We start from the raw sequence: 24,326 nt of genomic DNA on the forward strand, positions 1-24,326 counted from the left end.
CTTGCTTGCTTGCTTTCCTTCCTTCCTTCCTTTCTTTCTTTCTTTTCTGAGACCAGTTCTCTCTTGTTGCCCGGACTGGCTGCAGAGTCATGATTCTTCTCCCTCAGGCTCCTGAAACTGGCAGCAACTTTGGTCTTGAATTTCCAGTCTCTAGCAATGCAATAAAATGAGTTTGTGTTTTTGTTGTTGTTGAGCCCCCAGTGCTGCAGTGCTTAGAGGTGGGGCTTTGAAGAGGTATTTGGATGATGAGGGTTCTAACCTCATCCCTGAATTAACCATTGATAAATTAATAAGCTTTGAGGGGCGACTTTTGGAGGCTGGCCTAGTTGGAGGAAGTAGGTTACTGTGGTCAGATTGTTGAAGATAAGTAACCTTCGTTACCACATGCTTCTGCTATAATGTTCTATCTCAATATAGTCCAGAAACAAAAGAGAAAGTGACTATAGCCTGAAACCTTTGAAACCATAAACCAAAAAAACCCTTTCCTTCCTTAAGTTGATTTCTCTCAGGAATTAAATCAGTTTCAGAAAGCTACGTGTGTGTGTGTGTGTGTGTGTGTGTGTGTGTGTGTGTGTGTGTTTACTGGTCTGGGGCTTGAACTCAGAGCCTAGATGCTGTCCTTTAGCTTTTTTTTGCTCAAGGCTGGTACTCTACCACTTGAGCCTCAGCTCTACTTCCAGATTTGTTTGTTGTTGTGGGGTTTTTTGGTGATTACTTAGAGATAAGAGTCTCACAGACTTGCTGGATGCCGGTGGCTCATGCCTGTCATCCTAGCTACTGAGGAGGCTGAGATCTGAGGATCATGGTTCAAAGCCAGCCCAGGCAGAAAAGTCCGTGAGACTCTTATCTCCAATAAACCACTAAAAACCAGTAGTGGTTCTGTGGCTCAAGCAGTAAAACGCTCGCCTTGAGCTAAGAACGAAGGGACAGCACTCAAGCCCAGAGTTCAAGCCCCACGACTGACCAAAAAAAAAAAAAAAGCCTCACTTTTATGCCCAGGCTAACTTCCAACCACAATCCTCAGATCTCAGCCTCCTCATAGCTAGGATTACAAGCACGAATCACCAGTGGCAGTCTCTAGTAGTTTTATAGCACTCTACCAACTACTACTAACTTCCTTGAGTTAAAAATAAGATTAGGCCTGGGAAGGTGGCTCAATGGTAGAGTGCTTCCCTTGCATGCATAAGGCCCTGGTTCAATTCCTCAGCACCACATAAGCAGAAAAAGCCAGAAGTGGTACTGTGGCTCAAGTGGTAGGGCACTAGCCTTGAGCTGAAGAGCTGAGGGACAGAGCCCAGTCCCTGAGTTCAGGCCCCATGACAGACAAAAAAAAAAGATTTAGAAATATTACAGCCTTGAAAGCATTTACTAGTAATTCCAGCATCACACACAAAGATGAATTTAATTGGGAAGGCAGTCCTTGTTTTTGGTTGGCTGATCCCTTTTTCTCCAGGGCTTATAAAGATTTAAAACAATTTTCTTCCAAATGGCTGTTGTCTTGACACATTTCTGTGATGTGTGGGTGATAGAATAGATGGTCTCACTTGTCCACAACTGGCAGTGATGCTTGAACACTCTCAGCCTGCTCAGGTGTGTATCTGGGGCAGCAGACCATCAGGAACCAAGGGTGAGCTTCAGATCATTGGTTTAGCATCTCTCCTTCTCATCCTGGATAGCCAGATAAGCCCCATGCCTGAGAAAAGCACTGCAGGACAGAGAATGGAACCTCATTAAATAGATGGGAGAAAGTGGGGTTTAAATTTTTTTTAAATTATCTTTAAGTAGGTGTACAAAGAAGTTCCCATTCTACAAAACAGTATATAAATACAAGGTGTCTGACAATCTGAACCCTCTCCTTCCCTTACTCTGTACTCTGTAGAACTGCTGAGGTAAGAGCTAGGGCTTCCATTGCAACATCATGATGTTCACAGTCCAGTGGTTACTTCCCTTGAAGGGGTGGCAAGATCGGACAAGGACAGATTAGGCTTTGCTTACCTGTGGATACTAGGTTGTCCACTGACAGCAGAACAGACAAGTAGTAAAGTTCAGGGGTAGATTTTTTCCTATAATCAAAAAGAAAAAAGTCAGCCAGGCACTGGTGGCTCACACCTGTAATCCTAGCTACTCAGGAGGCTGAGATCTGAGGATCATGGTTCAAAGCCAGCCTGGGCAGAAAAGTCCATGAAACTCTGATCTCCAATTAATCACCAGAAAACTGGAAGTAGTGCTGTGGATCAAAGTGGTAGAATGCTAGCCTTGATGGATAGCGCCCAAGTCCTGAGTTCAAGTCCCATAACCAACAAAAAGAAAGCATTTCAAGCACTTAAAAAAATGTAGTTCAGTGATTGAATACCTGCCTGACACTAATGCAAGGCTTAGGTTTGATCCTCAGCACTGAAAAGAAAGATGTTTTTGCTACAGAGATTTAAGTGAAGGTATAACAGATAGTATACAGATAGTATTACAGATAGGCATACTGCTTAATGTTACAAACCCAACTAATAGCTCCACTATTGATTAATATCTGCTTTTTAAAATGGTTGCCAGGCATTTAATGCCTTTAATTCTAGCTACTAAGAAGCCTCGGTCTGAGGAAAATGGTTCAAAGACAGCCTGGATAGACTGGGTAAACTCTTACCTCTTCTCAGCTACCAAAAAGCTGGAAGTAGAGCTGTGCTCATGTGATAGAGTGCTACCCTTAAGTGAAAAAACAAAAAAAGCTAAGGGGCAGTACCCACCCTTGAGTTCAAGCCCTCATGCTGGCATACACAAACAAAATAAAATAAAATAGTAGGCCTACGAATGTAGTTCGGTGGTAGAACATTTGTCTAGTATACTCAAAACCATGGGTTTGGTGCTCAATGCCAAACAAATGAGAAAAGATAAAATTCTAGTGAAGTGGAACTCACCCACAGATAGGAAAATTGCTTGTGGAATTGTTTTCTGGGCTCAAACCCAGAGCCCTGAGCATGCTAAGCATACACTCTACCCCTGAGCTAACCCTCAGCTTTTGTTGTTGTTCGTGGGGCTTGAACTCAGGACCTGGATGCTGTCCCTGAACTCTTTTCCTCAAGGCTAGCATTCTACCACTTTGAGCCACAATCCCACTTCCGGTTTTCTGGTGGTTAATTGGAGATAAGAGTCTCACAGGGGCTGGAGAGGTGGGGATCTGAGAATGTGACTTTGTGGTAGAGTGCATGCCTAGCATGCATAAAGCCCTGGGTTCAATTCCTCAGTACCACATAAACCGAAAAAGGTAAAAGTGGTGCTGTGGCTCAAGTGGTAAAGTACAAAAGAAGCCCAGGGACAGTGCCCAGGCCCTAAGTTCAAGTCCCAGAACTGACAAAAGAAAAAAAGAGTCTCACGGGGACTTTTCTGCCCAGGGTAACTTCAAACCGTGATCCTCAGATCTCAAGCCTTCTGAGTATCTAGGATTACAGGTGTGAGCCACCGGCAGCCAACAGCCCTTGCTATTTGTAGAATGTTTTAACTTTCTTAGAGTAGTGTTTTATGCATCTAATTAGGAATTCCATTTATGCTTATCTGTGTATTTAGGATAAGTAGATAATAAATATTGATGACTAATTGTGTATTGTTTACAGTCAAGCTTTCAGATTAAGCTGAGCCTATAAATCTTCTGGTGCTGGTGGCTTATGCCTGTAATCCTAGCTACTCAGGAAGCTGAGATCTGAGGATTGAGGTTCAAAGCCAGCATAGGCAGGAAAGTTCGTGAGACTCTTTATCTCTAATTAGCCACCAGAAAACTGGAAGTGGTGCTGCGGCTTAAGTGGTAGAGCACTAGCCTTGAGCTGAAGAGTTCAGGGACAGCACTCAGGCCCAGAGTTCAAGCCAAAAAAAGCAACATACACAGTCTGATGCCCAAACTGTGAAGCCAAAAGTGCACACTCCTTCCCTGAAGGACCCCACGCCCAGCACACAAAGCATCCCCTTCAGTGTCCTTGGGACTGGCTTCAACCGAGTCAACAGCACGGTGAGTCCTAAAGGGACGAGGAATAGCATTAGTGTACTAACTTTTACCAGCTCAGAAATGGATGCTTTTGCTCTTCTTTTTTGGTCATGGGGCCTGAACTCTAGGCCTAGGCACTGTCCCTCTGCTCTTCAGTTCAAGGCTAGCGCTCTACCACTTGAGCCACAGCACCACTTCTGGCTTTTTCTGCTTATGTGGTGCTGAGGAATCGAACCAATGCAAGGCAAGCACTCTACCACTGAGCCAGCCTCTTTTTTTTTTTTTTGAGACAAACTTCACTATGTAGCTTAGATTGGCCTCAAACTTTCAATCCTCCTTACATCAGCCTCCTAAATGCTGGGATTGCAGGCATAAACCACCATGGCCCACACTCAAGTAGAATCCTAAATGTAATCTGTTTCTTGGCTTTGTATTGTGGAACATAAGTACTCACAACCTAAACAGACTGTCTTTCTTTGATGCAGGTTGTGTGTTTATTAGCAATGCTGGTAATCATAAACATGATGCAAGCATTTCTGTCAATACTCATAAATGATGAAAGAGAAGCTCAGAGAAGTCTGTTTGCACAGTGAATAATTGAACCAATCTCTAAGTCCACATTCTTCCTTATTACACTGTATTCTCTCTAGTGGAGCTGTAACCCTCTCTTGTCCTGTGAGAGTGGCTAAGGCACTTAATAACTGCTTATTTATAGTAAATTTTTGAGCTAGTTTGGTGCTAGATATCAAACCCAGGGCCTTCTGTATGCTACTGAACTGGACCCTACCTCTAAACATCATTTTTGTTTAAACTAGGTGTCACTTGTTACTTTTTTAACTCAGGGCCTTGTGCTTGATTAACAGGTACTCTACCACTTGAGCCATGCCCTCAGTTCTTTTTGCTTTAGTTATTTTGCAGATAGGGTCTTGTAGTTTTGCGCAAATAGCCTTGAACTGATCCTCCTATTTATAGCCTCCTACGTATCTGGAAATGACAGGTATAAACCACCCTTCGCAGCTTATTTGCTGAGATGGAGTCTTGTTAACTTTTTACCTGACCTGGTACTTTAATCCTCCCTACCTCTGCCTTCTTTTTCTTTTGTCAGTCATAGAGCGTGAACTCAGGGCCTGGGTGCTGTTGCTGAGCTCTTCTGCTCAAGGCTAGTGCTCTCCCACTTTGAGCCACAGCTCCACTTCCAGTTTTTTGAGTGGTTAATTGGAGCTAAGAGTCTCATGGGGACTTTTCTGCCTGGGCTGGCTTCAAACCGTAATCCTCAGATCTCGCTTCCTGTGCAGCTAGGATTACAGGTGCAAGCCACTGGCTCGTGGCTCCTCTCTCTGCCTTCTGAGTAGCTGGAATCATGGCATAAGCCATCAGACCTGGCTGGCCTAAATTGTGGACATCCCAGTTTGTGTACCGAGTATCATCTCCTGACCAATAACAACTTATTGAATAAAACTCAAACTAGCACTTTAACACTATAAATAATTTTATGACACAAAGCATTTCTATTTAACTTAAGCAGGTTTCATATTCAAATTGTAGGACAACTACAGAAGGTACCAAGAAACATTTTAAAAACACTCTTCATCCATACTTTTTGTGTATGTTTGCCTGTCCTGGGGCCAGAATTCAGAACTCTTGTTTGCATTTTCACTCAAGGCTGGTGCTCTACCACCTAAGCCACACCTCTACTTATGGCTTTTTGGTAGTTAATTAGAGATAAGAGTCTCATGGACTTTTCCACTCAGTCTGTCTTTGAACTGGGATTCTTAGATTTCAGCTTCCTGAGTGGCTAAGATTATACCACCAGTGCCAGCTTCATCTGTATTTTATTTTATTTTATTTTACCAGTTGTGGTTCTTGAACTCAGGGTCTAGAAGCTGTTCCTGAACTTTTTTTTGCTCAAGGTTAGCACTCTACCACTTTGAGCCACAGTGCCACTTCTGGTTTTCTGGTAGTTAATTGGAGATAAGATGGACTCTCCTGCCTGAGCTGGCTTTGAACCATGATCCTCAGAGCTCAGCCTCTTGAGTAGCTAGGATTACAGGTGTGAGCCACCAGTGCCCAGCTTTTTTTTTAATCTGTATTTTAAAAGTGAGTTCCTCCCCTTCCCTTGGGGTCCAGTCTGACAGAAGAGCAAATCCATCTCTTGTTTGTTTTTGTTTTTGGGTCCAGTCGTGGGTCCTGAATTCTGGGCCTGGGCACCATCCCTCAGCTCTTCAGCTCAAGGCTAGCTCTCTCCCACTTGAGCCACAGCACCACTTCTGAGTTTTTTCTTTTTGCTTATGTGGTGCTGAGGAATCGAACCCAGGGCCTCAGGCATGCAAGGCAAGCACTCTACCACTGAGCTACCTTCCCAGCCCCCTCTTAACCGTTCTACACAGTGTTTGAGCAGTGTGTAGCCAACCAGATTGAAAAGGAGAGGTTGACTGCAGTAGCGAGATGACCTCGGCCTATAAATCAATATTCTAAATATTGTAGTTCATTATCTGTTACAAGAAATCTACTAAGCCGGGCGCTGGTGGCTCACGCCTGTAATCCTAGCTACTCAGGAGGCTGAGATCTGAGGATCACGGTTCAAAGCCAGCCCGGGCAGGAAAGACTGTGAGACTCCTATCTCCAATAAACCACCAGAAAACCGGAAGTGGTGCTGTAGCTCAAGTGGTAGAGTGCTCGCCTTGAGCTGAATAGCTGAAGGACAGCGCCCAGGCCCAGAGTTCAAGCCCCACGACTGACAAAAAAAAAAGAAAGAAATCTACTAAACAAGTACTATACCAGAAGCCACCATCTTTAATCCTAAATTTGATGCTAAGTTCTTGTTGGCTCTTTGCAACTTCTATTTAGAAAATTAGTAATACAGGTATTAATAGTCAAAATTGCTAGACAAAATCTTTTTCTAGTTCATTCTATGGATAATTGAGCTAAAAAGAATACTTTGTAAAAATTCTGACCTAGCTGGGCTGGATTAAACTAATTACAATCAGTACCACAGCAATCCCTTCTTTCCTATCACTTAAAGAGATGTGTTTGTGTATGTATGCATGTATGTATGTGTGTGTGCTTGTGTATGTGTCTGTGTGTATACTCGCATGTGCCAATCCTGGAGCTTGAACTCAGGACCTAGACTCTGTTCCTGAGCTTTTTGCTCAAGGCTGGTGCTCTACCACTTGAGCCACAGCTCTACTTCTGGCTTTTCATTAGCTATTGGAAATGAGTTTCATGGACTTCCCTGCTTTAAACCACAGTCCTCAGATCGCAGCCTGAGTAACTCAATGCTGCCTCCCTACTACTTGAGCCACAGCTCTACTTTCAGCTTTTTGGTGATCAATGGAGATAAAAGTTTCACAGATTTTCCTGCCTGGGCTGGCTTTGAACCATAATCCTCAGATCCTAGCCTCCTGAGTAGCTAGGATTACAGGCATAAGCCACTGGCATCTGCCCCCCCTTTTTTTTTGTCGGTTGTGGGGCTTGAACTCAGGGCTTGGGTGCTGTCCCTGTGCTCTTTTGCTCAATGCTAGTACTCTACCACTTTGAGCCACAGTGCCACTTCTAGTTTGGCAATTAATTGGAGATAAGAGTCTCACACACTTTCCTGCCTGGGCTGGCTTTGAACAGTGATCCTCAGATCTCCACTTCCTGAGTAGCTAGGATTATAGGCATGGGACACCAGTGCCTGGCTTTTAAGTGGATTCTTAATTCTCACATTTTTTAGATTTCAAGGGTGTAGGACTGCAGTTTTTTTCTCTAAATGGTCAAGTTGTATTTGCTTCCTTTACTCACAGTGTCATTAACTACCTGGCTGTTTGTGGCATTGAATCTGAAAGAAGATCCAATCATAACCTAGGTGAGTGTGCCTGTGTTGCCTTCCAGACATTGGCTAATGCTAAACCCTTGGGACTGGCCCCTAGGGGATCCATAAATGGAGACATTGGTGCTCTTATTTTCTGTCTCCACTACTGGTTTCTTATACTGAAAGTGTTGATCAAAACAAATTCCACCTGCCCACATCCTTGTCATCCTCACTGTATTGACTGGTGACTGCCACTGATGGTAAGGGCAGAGACAATGGGGCAGGCTGTTGTGAAAGATGTACTGGAGGTCACAGAGAGCATCCATACTACCTCCACGGGTAAGAACTGCATGCTGGCTGCTGCCTATAAGACCTTACTTCTGGGCTGGAGAGCCCCGCCTAGCAAGCCTGAGGTTCTGAGTTCAGTCCCTCGTCTGCCCTCATACTGCCCCTCGTCCAAAGAATACAACTTACCTTAGCAGAATATAGAACTGGAGAAGCAAAGTCATGAGCCCAAGGAAGATCACTGTCACCTAGCTACACGGGACAGAGAGTTACAGGTAGACATGCCTTGTCTATTGATAGTCCCCACTTCCATTTCCTGATAATTAAATCAGAGGTAAAACTCTAAAAGTAGCCAAGATGAATTCAGGTTCATCCCATTAGAATAAAATTATTATCTAATAATACTTCAATAGGAAGATTAATAGTACCATTTATTTTACCATTGATTGATTGATTGATATGGTTGTGGAACTTGAACTCAGGGCCTGAGCCTCTTTGTGCTCAAGGCTAGTGCTCTACCACTTGAGCCACAGCATCACTTTTGGTTTCTGAGTTGTTAATTGCAGATGAGCATCTCCTGCTCCTACTGTGGAGCAGGCATTGCCAATAGTGGCCTCTAAGGAATCTTTAGAGCTCTGGTTCCTTTGCCTTGTCTAAGTTAATGTTATGAAAGAACTGACTGACAAATACATTAAAAATTATTAGCTGGGTGCTGGTAGCTCATGCCTATAATCCTAGCCACTGAGGAAGTAGGGATATGAGGACCATGGTTCAAAGCTAGCCTAGGCAGGAAAATCTGTGAGCCTCTTTATTTCTAATTAACCACCCCAAAACTGGAAGTGGAGCTACTGCTCAAAATGGTAGAGTTCTAGCCTTGAGCAAAAAGAGCTCAAGGATAGCATCCACACCCTGAGTTCAAACCCCATGACTGACAAAAAGAAGTTACTAACAGAGAAAGTAAAAGTAAGTAGAAAATAGGAAAGACAAACATACAATAGTTATAAACGTTCATATTGGAATAAAAGCATCACATATTTTATATGCATTATATACTTAGTATTCACATGATTCTATAAGTTAAGGACAATAGCCCCAATTCTCTTTTCTCCTTCCTTCCTTCCTTCCTTCTTCCTTCTACCTTCCTACCTTCCTTCCTTCCCTCTCTCCCTCCCTCCTTCCTCCTTCCTTGCTGCCTTTCTTCCCTCCTTCCTTCCCTCCCTCCCTACTTCCTGCCTTCTTTACTTGCTTCCCTTCTTCCCTCCTTTCACTCCTTTCTTCCTTCTTACCTCCCTTCCTTCATTTCTCTTAGGGGGATGCTGAGTATTGAATCCAGGACTTTGCATTTGCTACACATGCACTTTATCACTAGCTACATTCCCAGTCCTTTCTTTCATTGTTAGACAGGCTTGCTGTATTGGCTAGGCTGGCCTTGATTGAACTCCTGGGCTCAATTTTGCTGCTCCAGCCTCCCAAGTAACAGAGGCAATAGGCAGCACTCTGTGCCTAATATCCCCATTTAGAAGTGAGGGAGCCTAGACTGAAGATTTTAAGTGACTTATAAATTGTCCTTTATTAAATAATAGCACTTCTATTTTCTTCACCACAAACTCTACCCACTTTGGTTGTCTATATTACTAGTAGAGTTTATCACTGAATGACTTTAGATTGTAGAAAACTAATCTACCCTCCAAATGAAATGAAGGTACTCAAAACAAGATTCAACTTCAGAGTACACTTCCAAGAGAAGTTAAATAGTCCAGCGTTGTTGGAACAAAAATTGGTACATTTAAAGTAACTATTTTGAAAGAAATAGTGGTCAGTTCAGTCACATTATTTGTGTGTGTGTGTGTGTGTGTGTGTGTGTGTGTGTGTGCATGTGTGCTGGTACTAGGCCTTGAACTTGGGACTTGGGCACTGTCCCTCAGCTTTTTCACTCAAAGGTATCACTCTACCACTTGAGCCACAACTCCATTTATGGCTTTTTGATAGTTAATTGGAGGTAAGAATCTCACAGTCAGGGCTGGGAATGTGGCTTAGTGTTAGAGTGCTTACCTAGCATAAACAAAGCCCTGGGTTGGAGTCCTCAGCACCACATAAACAGAAAAGGCTGGAAGCAGTGCTGTGGCTCAAGTGGTAGAGTGCTAGCCCAGGCCCTGAGTTCAAGCCCCAGGACTGGCAAAAAAACAAAAAACAAAACACACACACACACACACACACACATACACACACACAGACTTTCCTGCCTAGGCTGACTTTGAACTGTGGTCCTCAGATCTCAGCCTCCTAAGTTCTAGGATGACAGATAGGAGCCACCAGCACCAGCATCAGTAGGGATCAACACACGTCTGCACTGAGCATCTGGAAGTGTGACAAGGAGAACCAAACAACTACTATTTTCCTTGATAGAGTTCAGTAATTGTAAATTCATCTTTTTAAAAAAATGTTACATTAACATTTACATCACAGTGGTTTTTAAAACCTGCAAAGCTCAGGGATTTAAAAATTGGAAGTACATTTTAGATTTTGGGGTTTTTTTTTTGTCTGTCATGAGGCTTGAACCCTGGGCCTGGGTGCTGTCCCTCAGCTCTTCAGCTCAAGGCTAGTGCTCTACCACTTGAGAGCCCCAGCACCGCGTCTGGTTTTCTGAGTGGTTTATTGGAGATAAGAGTCTCACGGACCTTCCTGCTTGGGCTGGCTTTGAAGGGTCATCCTCAGATCTCAGCCTCCTCAGTAGCTAGGATTATAGGCATGAGCCACTGGTGCCCAGCTAGAAGTACATTTTAGTAAAACTTGAAGAGTACCTCAGGGGGAAATGGACTCCTTTTTGACCCAGCACAAGGGAGGGATACTTACAGCCTGAGACGCTGTGACCTTGGCAGCGAGCAGTGCAATCCGTAGGCTGCGTGAGCCAGACAGAAGTGAATCATGGCAACCCTCGACCCGGAATACCTGGAATCAGGCAAGGAGGGTCCAGAACAGTTCTGTTAGCGATTCCAGCTACTTCGGCGTCCACTTGTCATCTACCGTGGCAGGACAGGCCACCGGGGCAGGAGCTCACTGTAACCTGATTCATCTCAGTGAATTAATAAAAGTGGATATTTGAGACAGGTCATGAAGGTGACCAGAGACAAAGACAGTATCCTTTATGCTGGGAGATCAGCTGTGCCCTCCCCTCCCCTCCTCTAGGGACGATGGGAAACCTGAGATCAGGGAGAGGCTAGAGCACTTCGTTCCAGGACCTCAGGTAGCTCCCATGAGGCCCCACGCACAGCTTTCTTCCACCCCACTGTCCCTTGGCATGGCACCTGGTACCAGATGACTCCGACTCCTCCACAGCAGTCCCAGGGAGCGCATGCTCCGTGGCAGGAGCATGGGCTCCAGAGCCAGGGCTCCTAGGTTCACTACCATCCTATAATGCCACCGCTGGTTTCTATGGGAACGAGTTGGGTAGGGCTGGGAGGGTTGGGCACAAGTCCCAAGTGAAACCTGGGGAATCCTGAGGATGCTAACTGAAGTGGGACATTTAATCCTGACCTAGCTTCTCAATCTTTTTCCCCCCTTTTTTCTCTGATACTAGGGTTTGAACTCAGGTCCTAGACAGATACTGTTACTGCTGAACAGTGTATCTAGCATGCTTAATGTCATGGGTCCTCGGGAAGTGCCCTCCCTCCCTCCCACTGGGTATTTCACTGCCTTGTTCTAATGTGTGCTTTCCTGTGTGTGCTTTCTTTGTCTTTATTTTTTTATTGAGATTAAGTGATTACATAAATTTCACAAATTTCAGAGTATTGTGGGATGGTGACAGTTAAAGTCACAAACACATTTTAACCTCCATGAGGTACATTGTCATTATCAGGGTCGTTATCAGGGACAAACTTTGACACTATAGGTATTTTTTCAAATGGGTGATATGTGCATTTCTTTTTGCTTAGTGTTACCTGTTCCCTTGTTTTCTCTCATTCCCTCCCTCCCATTGCTGCCCTTGAGTTGCTGAATTCACTTTTATCAATGTCCATTGCAGCTAATGGGCCCCTCTGCTGTATTTTTCCCCATTTCCCTCTGATTCTGTGCCTTCCTTCTAGCTTTCCTCAGATGTACACATGTATATACCAAATATGAAGTCAAGAACATGGAGTCGTCTAGAAATGATAGGACAAATTAAGAAGAGGTCCTTTGCTTCTTGAGTTCTGTTTACTTTGTCATATCTCCTTACAATTTGAATTTAACATCCACATATCAGGGAGACCATGTGCCATTTGCCTCTCTGATCTTGGCTTACCTCGCTCAGCACGATTTGTTCCACTTCCATCCATTTCCCTGCAAATGCCATTATTTTGTCCTTTCTAATGGCTGTATAATATTCCATTGTATATAGGTATCCACAATTTTTTTGGATCGATTCATCTGTAATGAGGCATCTGGGTTGTTTCTATATCTTGGCTATTGTGAACAGTGCAGCAGCAGTGCATGTGTCCTTATATCCTGGATCCCGTTGGTTAGGATAGACGCCTATGAGTGTATGCTTTCTTTTTGAAGAAGGGCTCTTAGTATGTTGCCCAAGCTGGTCTCAAACTCCTGTGCTGTCAAGTAGTTGGGATGACAAGTATTCATGTTTTGTGTGGAGATGGCTTCAAATACATCTTGTTTCTATCCCTGCTGACGGTTTAATTCTAGGCTCTTGTTGCTTCGTGTCTATATTTTCCCTTCCAGCCAATCCACAGCAGCTACTCTGTAGCCTCACACTGTGCTAAGTAAGCACTTTGCCACTTATTATACTCAAAATTAATTCTTGGGGACTGGGCATAGCTGAGTGGTAGCGTACATGTTTAGCATGTACAAGACCTCTGGGTTTGATACCTAGCACCACCACAGTAAAAAACCTCTGAATGGCGGAGATTGGTTACATCCCTGCTCCCATTTCACAGAAACTAAACTTGCTTATATAACCAAGTAAGAAGCTTAGAGTCATATTCAGAGACTCATGCCTTGTAATCCCCATTTGGAGAAGGAGATCAGGAGGACTGTGGTTTAAGGTTACCTGGGCCAGGCAAAAGTGAGACTCCATATCAACTAGTAAGCTGGGCATGCTAGTGAGCATCTGTAATCCCAGCTGTGCAGGCCTAGGTAGGAGGGTCTCAGTCCATGGCCAGCTCTGAGCAAAAATAGGAGATCCTATCAAACAAACAAAAAATTAGAACTAAGCCAGGTGCTGGTGGCTTAGGCCTGTAATCCTAGCTACTCAGGAAGCTGAGATCGGAGGATGGAGGTTCAAAGCCAGCCCAGGCAGGGAAGTCTGTGAGACTCTTATCTCCAGTTAACCACCAAAAAACTGGAAGTGGCGCTGTAGCTCAAGTGGTGAGCACACTTGCCTGGAGCTGAAGAGCTGAGGGACAGCGCCCAGACCCAGAGTTCAAGCCCCATGACCAACCAAAAAAAATTAGGACTAGAACTGCAATCCAGGCATAGTGGCTCTCAAACTTGTCATTTTAGCTACTTGGGAGGTGAGATCAGAGGATTCAGGACTGAAGCCAGCAAGAGCATGAAAGTTTGTGAGCTGACTTCACCAGTGCTGAGCGTGATGGAAAGCGCCTGCCATCCCACAGCAAGGGGAAGTACAGTTAGGATCACAGTCAAATGTGATTGCAGTCTAGGCTCGTCAAGTATAACCAGCACTGAACAAACACTGAGCTCACGCCTGTCATCCTACCTACTCGGGAGGCTGAGATCTGAGGATTGCAATTCAAAGCCAGTCCAGAAAGGAGTCTGTGAGATTCTTTCCTCCAATTAACTACAAAAAAGCCATAAATGAAGGTATGGTTCAAAGTTGTAAGCACTAGCCTTGAGTAAAAAGAGCTCAGGGACTGCACCCAGGCCCTGAGTTCAATCCCCATGACTGAAAAACAACAACAAAACAGGAAACGGGGTTGCTAGACTAGCTCAAGTGGTAAAGTGTCTCAAGTGGTAAATCACCTGCCTAGCAAAAGTGAAGCCTTGGATTCAAAACCCTAGTACTACCCCTCCCCCAAAGAAAGGAAATCAGTCATCTCTCTAAGGACTAATAAAATCAACTGTTTTAGTTGTTTGGATATCAGAAGTCCAGGCTCCCTGGCCTTTATTCCTTTTTCTGTCTGTCCTGAGGATTGAACTCAGGGCCTTGTACTTGCAAGACAAGCACTGGTACCTTGACTAGGCCCCTGGCCCCTGCCTGACATTCACCCTTCAGAACTTACACAGCACTCCCCACTCCCACCCTGGGTTCTCGGGCTTTGAGCCTTAAACTTAACTGCACCATTGCTTTCCTGACCTTCAGGCGCCCAGCCTTACGACTAGTGTGCCAGGCACTTTGGCCTGTGGACAGCGTGTCATGGAACTTTTCAGCCACTACTGTCATGTGAGCCAAGTCTAACAAATCCATGCTCATGTATGTGGACTGAGGTCCTGCACTCTCAGTGGTGGGTGGTTCCACTGGGCCCTGGACTGGATCTAGGGATGCCAAGGGAATTAGAAAGTACACCTATGGCTGTGTCTGGGAGGGCATTTCCACAGAAGACTGACATGCGGCTTAGCCAATAGACTGGAGAAGACTCACGCTGAGTGAAGCAGCACCGTCCAATAGGCTAGGGACTCAGATGGGGTGGGGGGAGGCACAGAGGGAAGCTGGTGCTCTTTCTCTTTCTCTCTGCTGGTATAGGGCTTGAACCAGGCTCTGTCCCTTAGCTTTTTCACTCAAGGCCAGTGCTCTGATGTTTGAGTCACAGCTCTGCTTCCCACTTTCAAGTGGTTAGTTGGAGATAAGTCTCACAGTGCTGAGGATCAAACCTAGCCTCATGTATAATAAACAATCCTCCCCAGCCTCACAATTTTTAAATTATTTTGTTTCTGATGTTGAGGCTGGAACTCAAGGCCCAGCACATGCTAGGAAAGCCTTCTGCCACTAAACTATAGCCTAAAACCCTGGTTTTGTTATTTTGAGAAAAGCAACTGTGTAGCCCAGGCTGGTATTGAATGTCAGATCTTCTGCCTCAGCCTTCTGAGAAGAGGAATTACAAGTATATGTCACCATACCTGACCCCAGACCCCAGATTTCTAAATCAAATGTCTTCTGTTACTTCATTAGGATTAAAGAAGGATAAATAGATAACTAATGTAACATAGAACTTATAAACTATAGGCTGTTATTCAGCTAGAGCAAAAATGCTGTTTGTTTTGAGACAAACGCTCCTTATGTAAGTCTTTCTTTCTTTTCCTTCCTTTCTTTCTTTCTCTCTTTCTCCCTTCCTTCCTTCCTCCCTTTCTTTCTTTCTTTCTCATTCTTTCTCTCCCTTTCTTTCTTTCTTTCTCATTCTTTCTCATTCTTTCTTTCTTTCTTTCTTTCTGTCCTTCCTTCCTTCCTTTCTTTCTCTTTCCTTCTTTCTTTCTTTCTTTCTTTTTCTTTCTTTCTTTCTTTCTGTCCTTCCTTCCTTCCTTCCTTCCTTTCTTTCTCTTTCCTTCTTTCTTTCTTTCTTTCTTTCATCTTTCTTTCTTTCGCCAGTTCTGGGGCTTGAACTCAGGGCCTGGGCACTGTCTCCTGAGCTTCTTTTGCTCAAGGCTAGCACTCTACCACTTGAGCCACAGCACCACTTCTGGCTTTTTTTGTTTATGTGGTGCTGAGGAATCGAACCCAGGGCTTCATGCCTGCTAGACATACACTAAGCCATATTTCCAGCCTCAGTCTTGAAATTGCGATCCTTTTGTCTCAGCTTCTTGAATGCTGGAATTACAGACATGTACCACCATACCGAGGCCAAAAGTGTGGACACGTATAGATTTGCATTTGGGAAATGACAGTATCGTTGTGTCAGTGAACTATGGCCATCCATCAGTCCACATTCATATTTACTTGCAAGTCAGGGTCAGCTGATGGGATCTGAGATGGGCTCGGCTGTCTTGCCTGGCTTTACTGTGTCTGAGCAGGTTGGCGGTGTTCTGGCCCCAGGGGCTGCAGTCTGGTAAGGAATGTTTGGCTGTGCATCAGCTAGGATACACTCTCCTTCCTGTGTTTTGGGTTCCTGATAGCAGGTTAACGTTTTCACGGCAAAGGCAGGAGTCCAAAGAGAGCAGATGGGAGCAAAGCCTCTGCTATGGTTTGGCTATGGTTTGAGTGTGGCCAAAGGTTGTGTTCTGGAAGTTTTTTCTACAGTGCAGTGGGACCTTTAAGACGTGTGACCTTCTGGAGCGTAACTAGGTCTGGAGGGCTCTTGGAGTGAGTTAGTTCCTTTTTTTTGGGTTTTTTGTTTTGTTGTTTGTTTTTCTTAATGCTGGTACTGGGGCTTGAATTCAGGGCCCCATTCTTGCCTGACTTTTTCATTCAAGGCTGGTACACTGCCATTTGTACCACATTTCCATTTCTGGATTGTTGCTGATTAATGGAGATAAGAATTTCATGAGCCAGGTGCTGGTGGCTCATGCCTGCAATCCTAGCTACTCAGGAAGCTGAGATCTGAGAATCACGGTTCAAAGCCAGCCCAGGAAAGAAAGTCAGTGAGACTCTTACCTCCAGTAAACCACTAGAAAACTGGAAGTGGTGCTATGGCTCAAGTGGTAGAGCACTAGCCTTGAGCTGAAGAGCTGAGGGACAGCACCTAGGCCCAGAGTTCAAGCCCCACAGCTGACCAAACACAAAGAGTTTTATGGACTTTCCCTGTCCAGGTTTGCTTTGAACCATGATTCTCTAATCTAAGCCTTTCTTGAGGAGCTAGGATTACAGGTATGAGCCACTGGTGCCCAGCATGAGTTAATTGTGTGTTTTTTGTTTGTTTTGTTTTTTGCTATGGGGCTTAAACTCAGGGCCTGGACACTTCCCTGAGCTCTTTTTGCTTGAGGCTAGCACTCTACCACTTTGTGCCACTGCGCTACTTCAGTTTTCTGGTATAGTTCATTGGAGATAGGAATCTCACAGACTTTTCTGCCCAGATTGGGTTTGAAGTATGATCCTCAGATCTCAGCCTCTTGAGTAAGTGTGAGCTGCCAGTGCCTAGCACATGAGTTAGTGAAGAGAGCAGGTGTTACATAGGAAGTCCACCTGGAGTGCTTATCCCCCTCTGCACATGGCTGCTTCTGTTTCTGCTTTGCCGTGTTGTGGTGAAGCCAACAACCTCATCGCTAGGATGCCAGCACAACCACGCTCTTAGATCTCCAAAATTGCCAGGAACCGGTAGCTCACGCCTATCTGACAGTCTGAGATCTGAGGCTCACAGTTCAAAGCCAGCTAGAGCAGGAAAGTCCCTGAGACTCTTATCTCAATAAACCACTCAGAAAACCGGAAGTGGTGCTGTGGCTCAAGTGGTAGAGCGCTCCCCTTGACTGAAGAGCTGAGGGACAGCGCCCAGGCCCAGAGTCCAAGCCCCATGACCAGCATTAAATAAATAAATACCTCCAAAATCCCCGTACTTTATGAAGTATCCAAGCCAAGAGGCAGTAGCTCACACACTTGTGCCACAGCCCAAGTGGCAGAGTATCAGCCTTGAGTGAAAAAACATAAGGTTAACCAGGTGCTGGTGTCTTGTGCCTGTAATCCTAGCTGAGATCTAGCACCTCCCCCCCCCCATGAGACTCTTATCTCCAATGAACGACTCAAAAACTGGAAGTGGCGCTGTGGCTCAAGTGGTAGAGCTGTAGCCTTGAGCACAAAGAGGCTCAAGGACAGCACCCAGGCCCTGAGTTCAAGCCCCACAACCAAAAAAATAGAACATGAGGGGCTGGGAAGGTGGCTCAGTGGTAGAGTGCTTGCCTTGCATGCCTGAGGCCCTGGGTTCGATTCCTCAGTACCACATAAGCAAAAAGAAAAAAAAAGCCGGAAGTGGCTCTGTGGCTCAAGTGGTAGACCACTAGCCTTGAGCTGAAGAGCTGAGGGACAACGCCCAGGCCCAGAATTCAGGCCCATGACCGGACCCAAAAAAACAAACAAACAACAACAAAAAAAATAGAACATGAGTATCAGTACCAGTATCAATATAATTAACAAGCAAGCAAGCAAACAGCAACAACAACAAACCCAGTCTTGGCTCTTTTGTTACAGCAACAAAAAACACTGTTGTAACTGTTAGAACTGGGCTCAGAACAACATTGCCACTTCTGTTAGATCTTTTGTGCAAAGAAAGTCACAAAATATAGAGATTCTATCTCTTTCTGCTAGGAAGTACAATTCTACTTTGCAAAGGAGGGCTGGAGAAATGGAGCCATTTTTGCAGTTCACCTAGCATCATCATTGAAGCCAGAAAGATTTTATCTAGCTGTTTGGAAGAACAATGGAAAGACATCCGAATATCTATAACTGAACTTCTTTTCTTTACAGACAGCAAGGGAGGCGCCAGAGCTTTCCATTTAGATCAGCGACTTCAAATTCTCACCATGGACAAATCTGAGAAGACAGATGTGGTTCTCCTTGCTTGTGGTTCCTTTAATCCAATCACCAACATGCATCTCAGGTTGTTTGAACTGGCCCGGGACTTCATGAATGGAACAGGTAGGAACAGTAACCCAAAGCAACTTGCAACTAGAGGACTGGCTGGGTGTCCGTGGCTCATGCCTGTAATCCTACTGAGGAGACTGAGAACTGAGGATTGAGGTTCAAATCCAGCTCAGGCAGGAAATCCATGAGACTCTTATCTCCAATTAACCACCAAAAGGCCAGATGGAGAGCTGTGGTTCAAGTTGTAGAGTGCTAGCCTTAAGCACAAAAGCTCAGGGAAAGCACCCAGGCTCTGAGTTCAAGTCCCAAGTCTGGCACAAAACAACAATGAAAAAAAAAACACAACAAGAAAAACTAGAGGGCTGGGAAGATGGCTCAGTGGTAGAGTGCTTGCCTTGCATGCCTGAGACCCTGGGTTCGATTCCTTAGCACTACGTAGCAAAAAGAAAAAAGCCGGAGGTGGCGCTGTGGCTCAAGTGGTAGAGCGCTAGCCTTGAGCTGAAGAGCTGAGGGACAGCGCCCAGGCCCAGAGTTCAGGCCCCACTACCGGACCTTCCGCCCCAAAAAAAAGAAAAACTAGAGGGCTAGAAAGACGAGGTAAAACAATGTATCGTACTTAAAAAAAAAACTTATTTGTTGGGGCAGTGGGGAGGGGTATGGGAAGGGATGGGAAGGGGAAACAAAGGAGGAGGCAACAATACTTGATAAGAAATGTACTCGTGGGCTGGGAAGGTGGCTCAGTGGTAGAGCACTTGTCTTGCATACTCAAGGCCCTGGGTTCGATTCATCAGCACCACATAAGAAAAAAAAACCGGAAGTGACGCTGTGGTTCAAGTGGTAGAGTGCTAACCTTGAGCTGAAGAGCTGAGAGACAGCAACCAGGCCCAGAGTTCAGACCCCACGACCGGACCCCCCCCAAAAAAAAAAGCTTGCTAGTTCATTTTGGGGCTAGGAAGGTGGTTCAGTGGTAGAGCACTTGCCTTGCAGGCATGAGGCCCTGGGTTCAATTCCTCAGCACCACATAAGCAGAAAAAGCCAGAAGTAGCACTGTGGCTCAAGTGGTAGAGCGCTAGCCTTGAGCTGAAGAGCTGAGGGACAGCGCTCAGGCCCAGAGTTCAGGCCCCATGACCGGACCCAAAAAAAAATTAAAAAAAAAAAAAAAAAGAAATGTACTCGTTATCTTGCCCATGTAATTGTAACCCCTCTGTACAGAATTTTCTTATTGTTTTTGTTTGTCGGTCGTGGAGCCCAAACTCTGGGCCAGGGCGCTGTACCTCAGCTCTTCAGCTCAAGGTTAGCACTCTACCATTGCGGTTCAAAGCCAGCCCAAGCAGGAAAAGTCCGTGAGACTCTTATCTCCAATAAACCACCAGAAAAATGGAAGTGGCACTGTGCCTCAAGTGGGTAGAGCACTGGCCTTGAGCTGAAGAGCTGAGGGACAGCGCCCAGGCCCAGAGATCAAGCCCTACAACCGACAAAATAAATAAATAAATAAAAATCTAATATGTTAGATGGGCGCTGGTGGCTCATACCTGTAATCGTAGCTACTCAGGAGGCTAAGATCTAAGGATCACAGTTCAAAGCCAGCCCAGGCAGGAAAATCTGTGAGACTCTTATCTCCAGTAAACCACCAGAAAACCAGAAGTGGAGCTGTGGTTCAAGTGGTAGAGTGCTCACCTTGAGCTTAAGAGCACAGGGAAAGCGCCCAGGCCCAGAGTTCAAGCCCTACAACCGACAAAAAAAAAAAAAAATCTACTATAACAAAAAAAAAATCTAATATAACTAATAGCAACTCTTAACTCTGTCCAGGAAAATACAGAGTTATCAAAGGAATAATTTCTCCTGTTGGTGATGCATATAAGAAGAAAGGACTCATCCCTGCCCACCACCGGATCATCATGGCTGAACTTGCCACCAAGAATTCAAACTGGGTGGAAGTAGACACATGGGAAAGTCTTCAGAAGGAATGGGTAGAGACCGCGAAAGTGCTGAGGTAGGTATGGTATAATCCACTTTGTTACTTCTGGGAGAGGAGGGTGGGAATCAGAGCTACCACCAGCTTCCTGAGGGCGGAATCCAAGGTCTGCAGGACACAACAACTGAACACAGATGTTCCTGAGCTTTCTCTTCTTTCAGTGTAGCATAAATGTGCATGTTTGTAGTTTTTTCAATAGCTCTGTTAGAAAGTACAGGAAACAAGTACAATGGCTCATGCCTGTAATCCTACCTACTTGAGAGGCTCAGATCTGGAGGATTGGAACTTCAAGACCAGCCCAGGCAAAAAAAAAAAGTCATTGAGTCTCATAGCTGGGCATAGTTTACACTCAGGATTCCAACTACTTGGGAAGTATAAATAAGGATCACCACTCAGGGCAAAACAAAACTGCAGTCAAAAATGAATGAGAGCAAAATGGGCTAGAGAATGCCTAGCTAGCAAGCACAAGGCTCCAAGTTCAAAAACTAAATAAGTAAATAAATAAATAAGGGAAGCCTGTCCTGTAGGGGTTGCAGAAAGGGGCAGATGGTCAGGCCATGCTTGTGCTAGAACAGGCCTGAACTTGATGTACTGCTCTGGGATGGCCCAGAAGGTTCCGAAGATCTCCTTTTCACACCTTCGAAAGTGATCTGGTTAAGTAAACAACATGGAATTAGTTCTGTGATCTCCAGGGTGTTCTGAAAACAGTGTCAGTTCTTGGCAATTTCAGCTGCCAAGGAGGAAACCAAGCGCTCTGGGTACTTTGAGGGGGGCTCTGGGTGCTCAGGCATAAGTGTTAGAGCTGTGGGATGTGTGTACGTTCCTGCTCCTCAGTGGTGGTGAAGCTCAGGAACTTGCGTCTGCCCCTGCTGCACCTCTATGCTGGTAAGGAGCAGGGACCCCAGGCATGGAACTGGACAGTGGGCCGTGGGACCTGGCAGTACACATGCCCTGTGAGATTCCTTGTCAGTTTCCATAGCCACAGCGTGATGATGGCCTCTGCCCCAGGTTTCTCAGGCACAGTCTCATCTCTCTTTCAAGCCCTGAGTTCAAGCCCCAGTACCATCATGCACACACACACACACACACACACACAGTGTGCTGTGGACCAGCTGCTGAGGTTCAAACCTGGCTCTGCTGTAAAAAGCTAAAAACCTTTGGGCAAATTGGGCAACTCCTCTCAATGGGGATCAGCAGTTCTAGAAAGGTGGCAACAACATCACTGCAACAGTCAAGATATGGGCTCTATTAAATTATTATTATTATTTTGTTGATGGTGGTGGTGGTAGAGGTCTTGGGGTTTGAACTCTGGATCTGGGCACTGTGCCTGAGCTCTTGAGCTCAAGGTGAGCACTTTACCACTTGAAACACAGTGCCACTTCTGGCTTTCTGGTGGTTTATTGGAGATAAGTCTTATGGACTTTCCTGCCTGGACTGGCTTTGAACCCTGATCCTCAGATTGTAGCTTCCTGAGTAGCTAGGATTACAGGCGTGAGCCACCAGTGCCTGGCTTCTATTAAATTATTATTAAATGCCTCCTGTATTCCAGGGACTCTGCTAGAGCAACTCTAGCATCCCCCCCCCATTTGTGGCTATAATACTAGAAATGATGCAAGAGGTTGAGAAGATTCAATCAAACAACCTGTAAAGGATTTAGTGTGGGACATGACGCATGATAGACTGTTCATGTTAACACTCGTTATTTTGAGGCACACATACCTTAGACTAATGACAGCCACCAAATGTTGTGCTGCTGGGTTTTTCCTAGTAGTAGCCATCCTGGCTGGTGGTGGGACATTTTTAGTATCATCCTGCCTTTTCATTGGGTCAGGCCCTTGTTGGGCACGTTCAGGGGGAATAGTACAGTACTTGGGTAGAGCAAGTGAGAAAGAGGAATTGGCTGTTGTTTTGTGGTTTTGTAGACATCATCAGGAGAAGCTGGAGGCCAGCAATTGTGATCACCAACAGAATTCACCTGTGCTAGAAAGGTCTGGGCGGAAGAGGAAGTGGACAGAACAAAGACAGAATTCTAGTCAAAAGAAATCCCTAGAGGCTACACCAAAAGGTTTGTATGTTCCACCAGGACTCATGGACTAGAAATTGCCCAGATTCAAAAGCTGAGCATCCTGCTTAGTTATTTTGATTTCACAATGCATACCTGGAATGGGGCCTGGAAACCGCCTTGTGCTGGTTTTATGTAAGAAGAAAGGGAGAATGAGAGGCATAACATAGCCACTTCTCTGCTGTAGTGGCCTTTAGTTTTGAGGTATCCTGGAGAATTAAACCCTCCTTTCCAACACATACACGCATGCACACACACTCACATGCTCATTTAAACACAGATGGTTATTAGAAAAGCAAACCTTGAAGCTTGTTTGATTGTCCCAGGTGTGCCAAAGGTGAAGTTGCTATGTGGGGCAGATTTACTGGAATCCTTTGGTGTGCCCAATTTGTGGAAGAGTGAAGACATCACACAAATCGTGGCGGACTATGGCCTCATATGTATCACTCGGGCTGGGAGTGATGCTCAGAAATTCATCTATGAGTCAGATGTGTTGTGGAAACACCAAAGCAACATCTACCTGGTAAACGAATGGATCACCAATGACATCTCATCCACGAAGATCCGGAGAGCCCTCCGAAGGGGCCAGAGCATTCGCTACTTGGTCCCAGATCTTGTTCAAGAGTACATTGAAAAGCATAATTTGTATAGCTCTGAGAGTGAGGACAGAAATGCGGGGATTGTCTTGGCCCCTTTGCAGAGAAACACTGCAGAAGCCAAGCCATAGCCATCCTGCGACAGGAAGGTTTGGACTGCTCTCTCAGAGGTTTGAAACTATCTGGTGGAGTCACTAAGGGAAGGAAAGTGATCCTGTTTCATTATCTAAAGCTTTGAAGTGTGATATAAACATCAGTAGGCAATTAAATGAGATTTGGCTTTTTTCTGAACTAAGTTGCTAAAATGATTGGTTTTATTAAGACTTTTTTTTCCCCCTCAAAGAATGTACAAATTACCAGGCATTCATGGCCTATAATCTTAGCTGTGCAGGAGGCTGAGATCTGAGGACTGAAATCAAAGGCAGCCTGGGCAAGAAAAGTTGGTAAGACTCTTTTTTTTTTTTTTTTTTGTCGGTCGTGGGGCTTGAACTCTGGGCCTGGCGCTGTCCTTCAGCTCTTCAGCTCAAGGCGAGCGCTCTACCACTTGAGCTACAGCGCCACTTCCCGTTTTCTGGTGGTTTATTGGAGATAGGAGTCTCATGGTCTCTCCTGCCCGGGCTGGCTTTGAACCGCGATCCTCAGATCTCAGCCTCCTGAGTAGCTAGGATTACAGGCGTGAGCCACCAGCGCCTGGCCATTTGGTAAGACTCTTAACTTCAGTTATTCACTAAACAGCCAGAAGTGGAGCTGTGGCTCAAGTAGTAGAGCACCAGCTTTGAGTGGAGGAAGCCAAGCAAGAGTGTGAGGCCCTGAGTTCAAGCCCCAATACTGGCACACACAAACAAAAAGACTTATTGATCCCTTTGTTTTTTAAATAAGAGATTAGAAGCTCATTAAAAAGAATAAATCTTACTAGAAACTAATCTTACTTGATAAAGAACATGATGGCTCCACTGCAAGGTATGAACTAAGTATAACTTTAGCCAGGCTCAGTAACACCTGCCTATCATCCCAGCTACTCTGGATGCTCAATGAAGGGTCATAAGCTCAGGAACTGGAGACCAGTCTGCATAGCACACTGAACCCCCATAGCAAAACCAAACAAACAAGCCGGGCGCTGGTGGCTCACGCCTGTAATCCTAGCTACTCAGGAGGCTGAGATCTGAGGATCGCGGTTCAAAGCCAGCCCGGGCAGAAG

The 24,326-nt window shown here is 45.2% G+C and overlaps 1 protein-coding gene across 4 annotated transcripts in view; it reads left to right on the forward strand.

The window, feature by feature from the left end:
- The window catches only part of Nmnat1 (nicotinamide nucleotide adenylyltransferase 1), a 27,422-nt gene extending 3,875 nt beyond the window's left edge, over positions 1 to 23,547 (forward strand). For 2 of the 4 annotated variants that reach the window (XM_013035453.1, XM_013035431.1), the window contains exons 2-5: positions 18,379 to 18,549; positions 20,305 to 20,488; positions 22,393 to 22,535; positions 22,859 to 23,547. In XM_013035453.1, the coding sequence (XP_012890907.1) occupies positions 18,435 to 18,549; positions 20,305 to 20,488; positions 22,393 to 22,535; positions 22,859 to 23,259 (843 nt within the window). In that variant the 5' untranslated portion in view covers positions 18,379 to 18,434 and the 3' untranslated portion in view covers positions 23,260 to 23,547. Of the gene's footprint in view, positions 1 to 7,752; positions 7,815 to 18,378; positions 18,550 to 20,304; positions 20,489 to 22,392; positions 22,536 to 22,858 lie in introns of all 4 variants that reach the window. The other 2 variants (XM_013035438.1, XM_013035446.1) reach the window with 2 other exon arrangements.
- The last annotated feature ends 779 nt before the right edge of the window (positions 23,548 to 24,326 follow it).

Source organism: Dipodomys ordii, unplaced genomic scaffold (assembly GCF_000151885.1).
Source record: "Dipodomys ordii isolate 6190 unplaced genomic scaffold, Dord_2.0 Scaffold6, whole genome shotgun sequence".
Classification (NCBI taxonomy): domain Eukaryota; kingdom Metazoa; phylum Chordata; class Mammalia; order Rodentia; family Heteromyidae; genus Dipodomys; species Dipodomys ordii.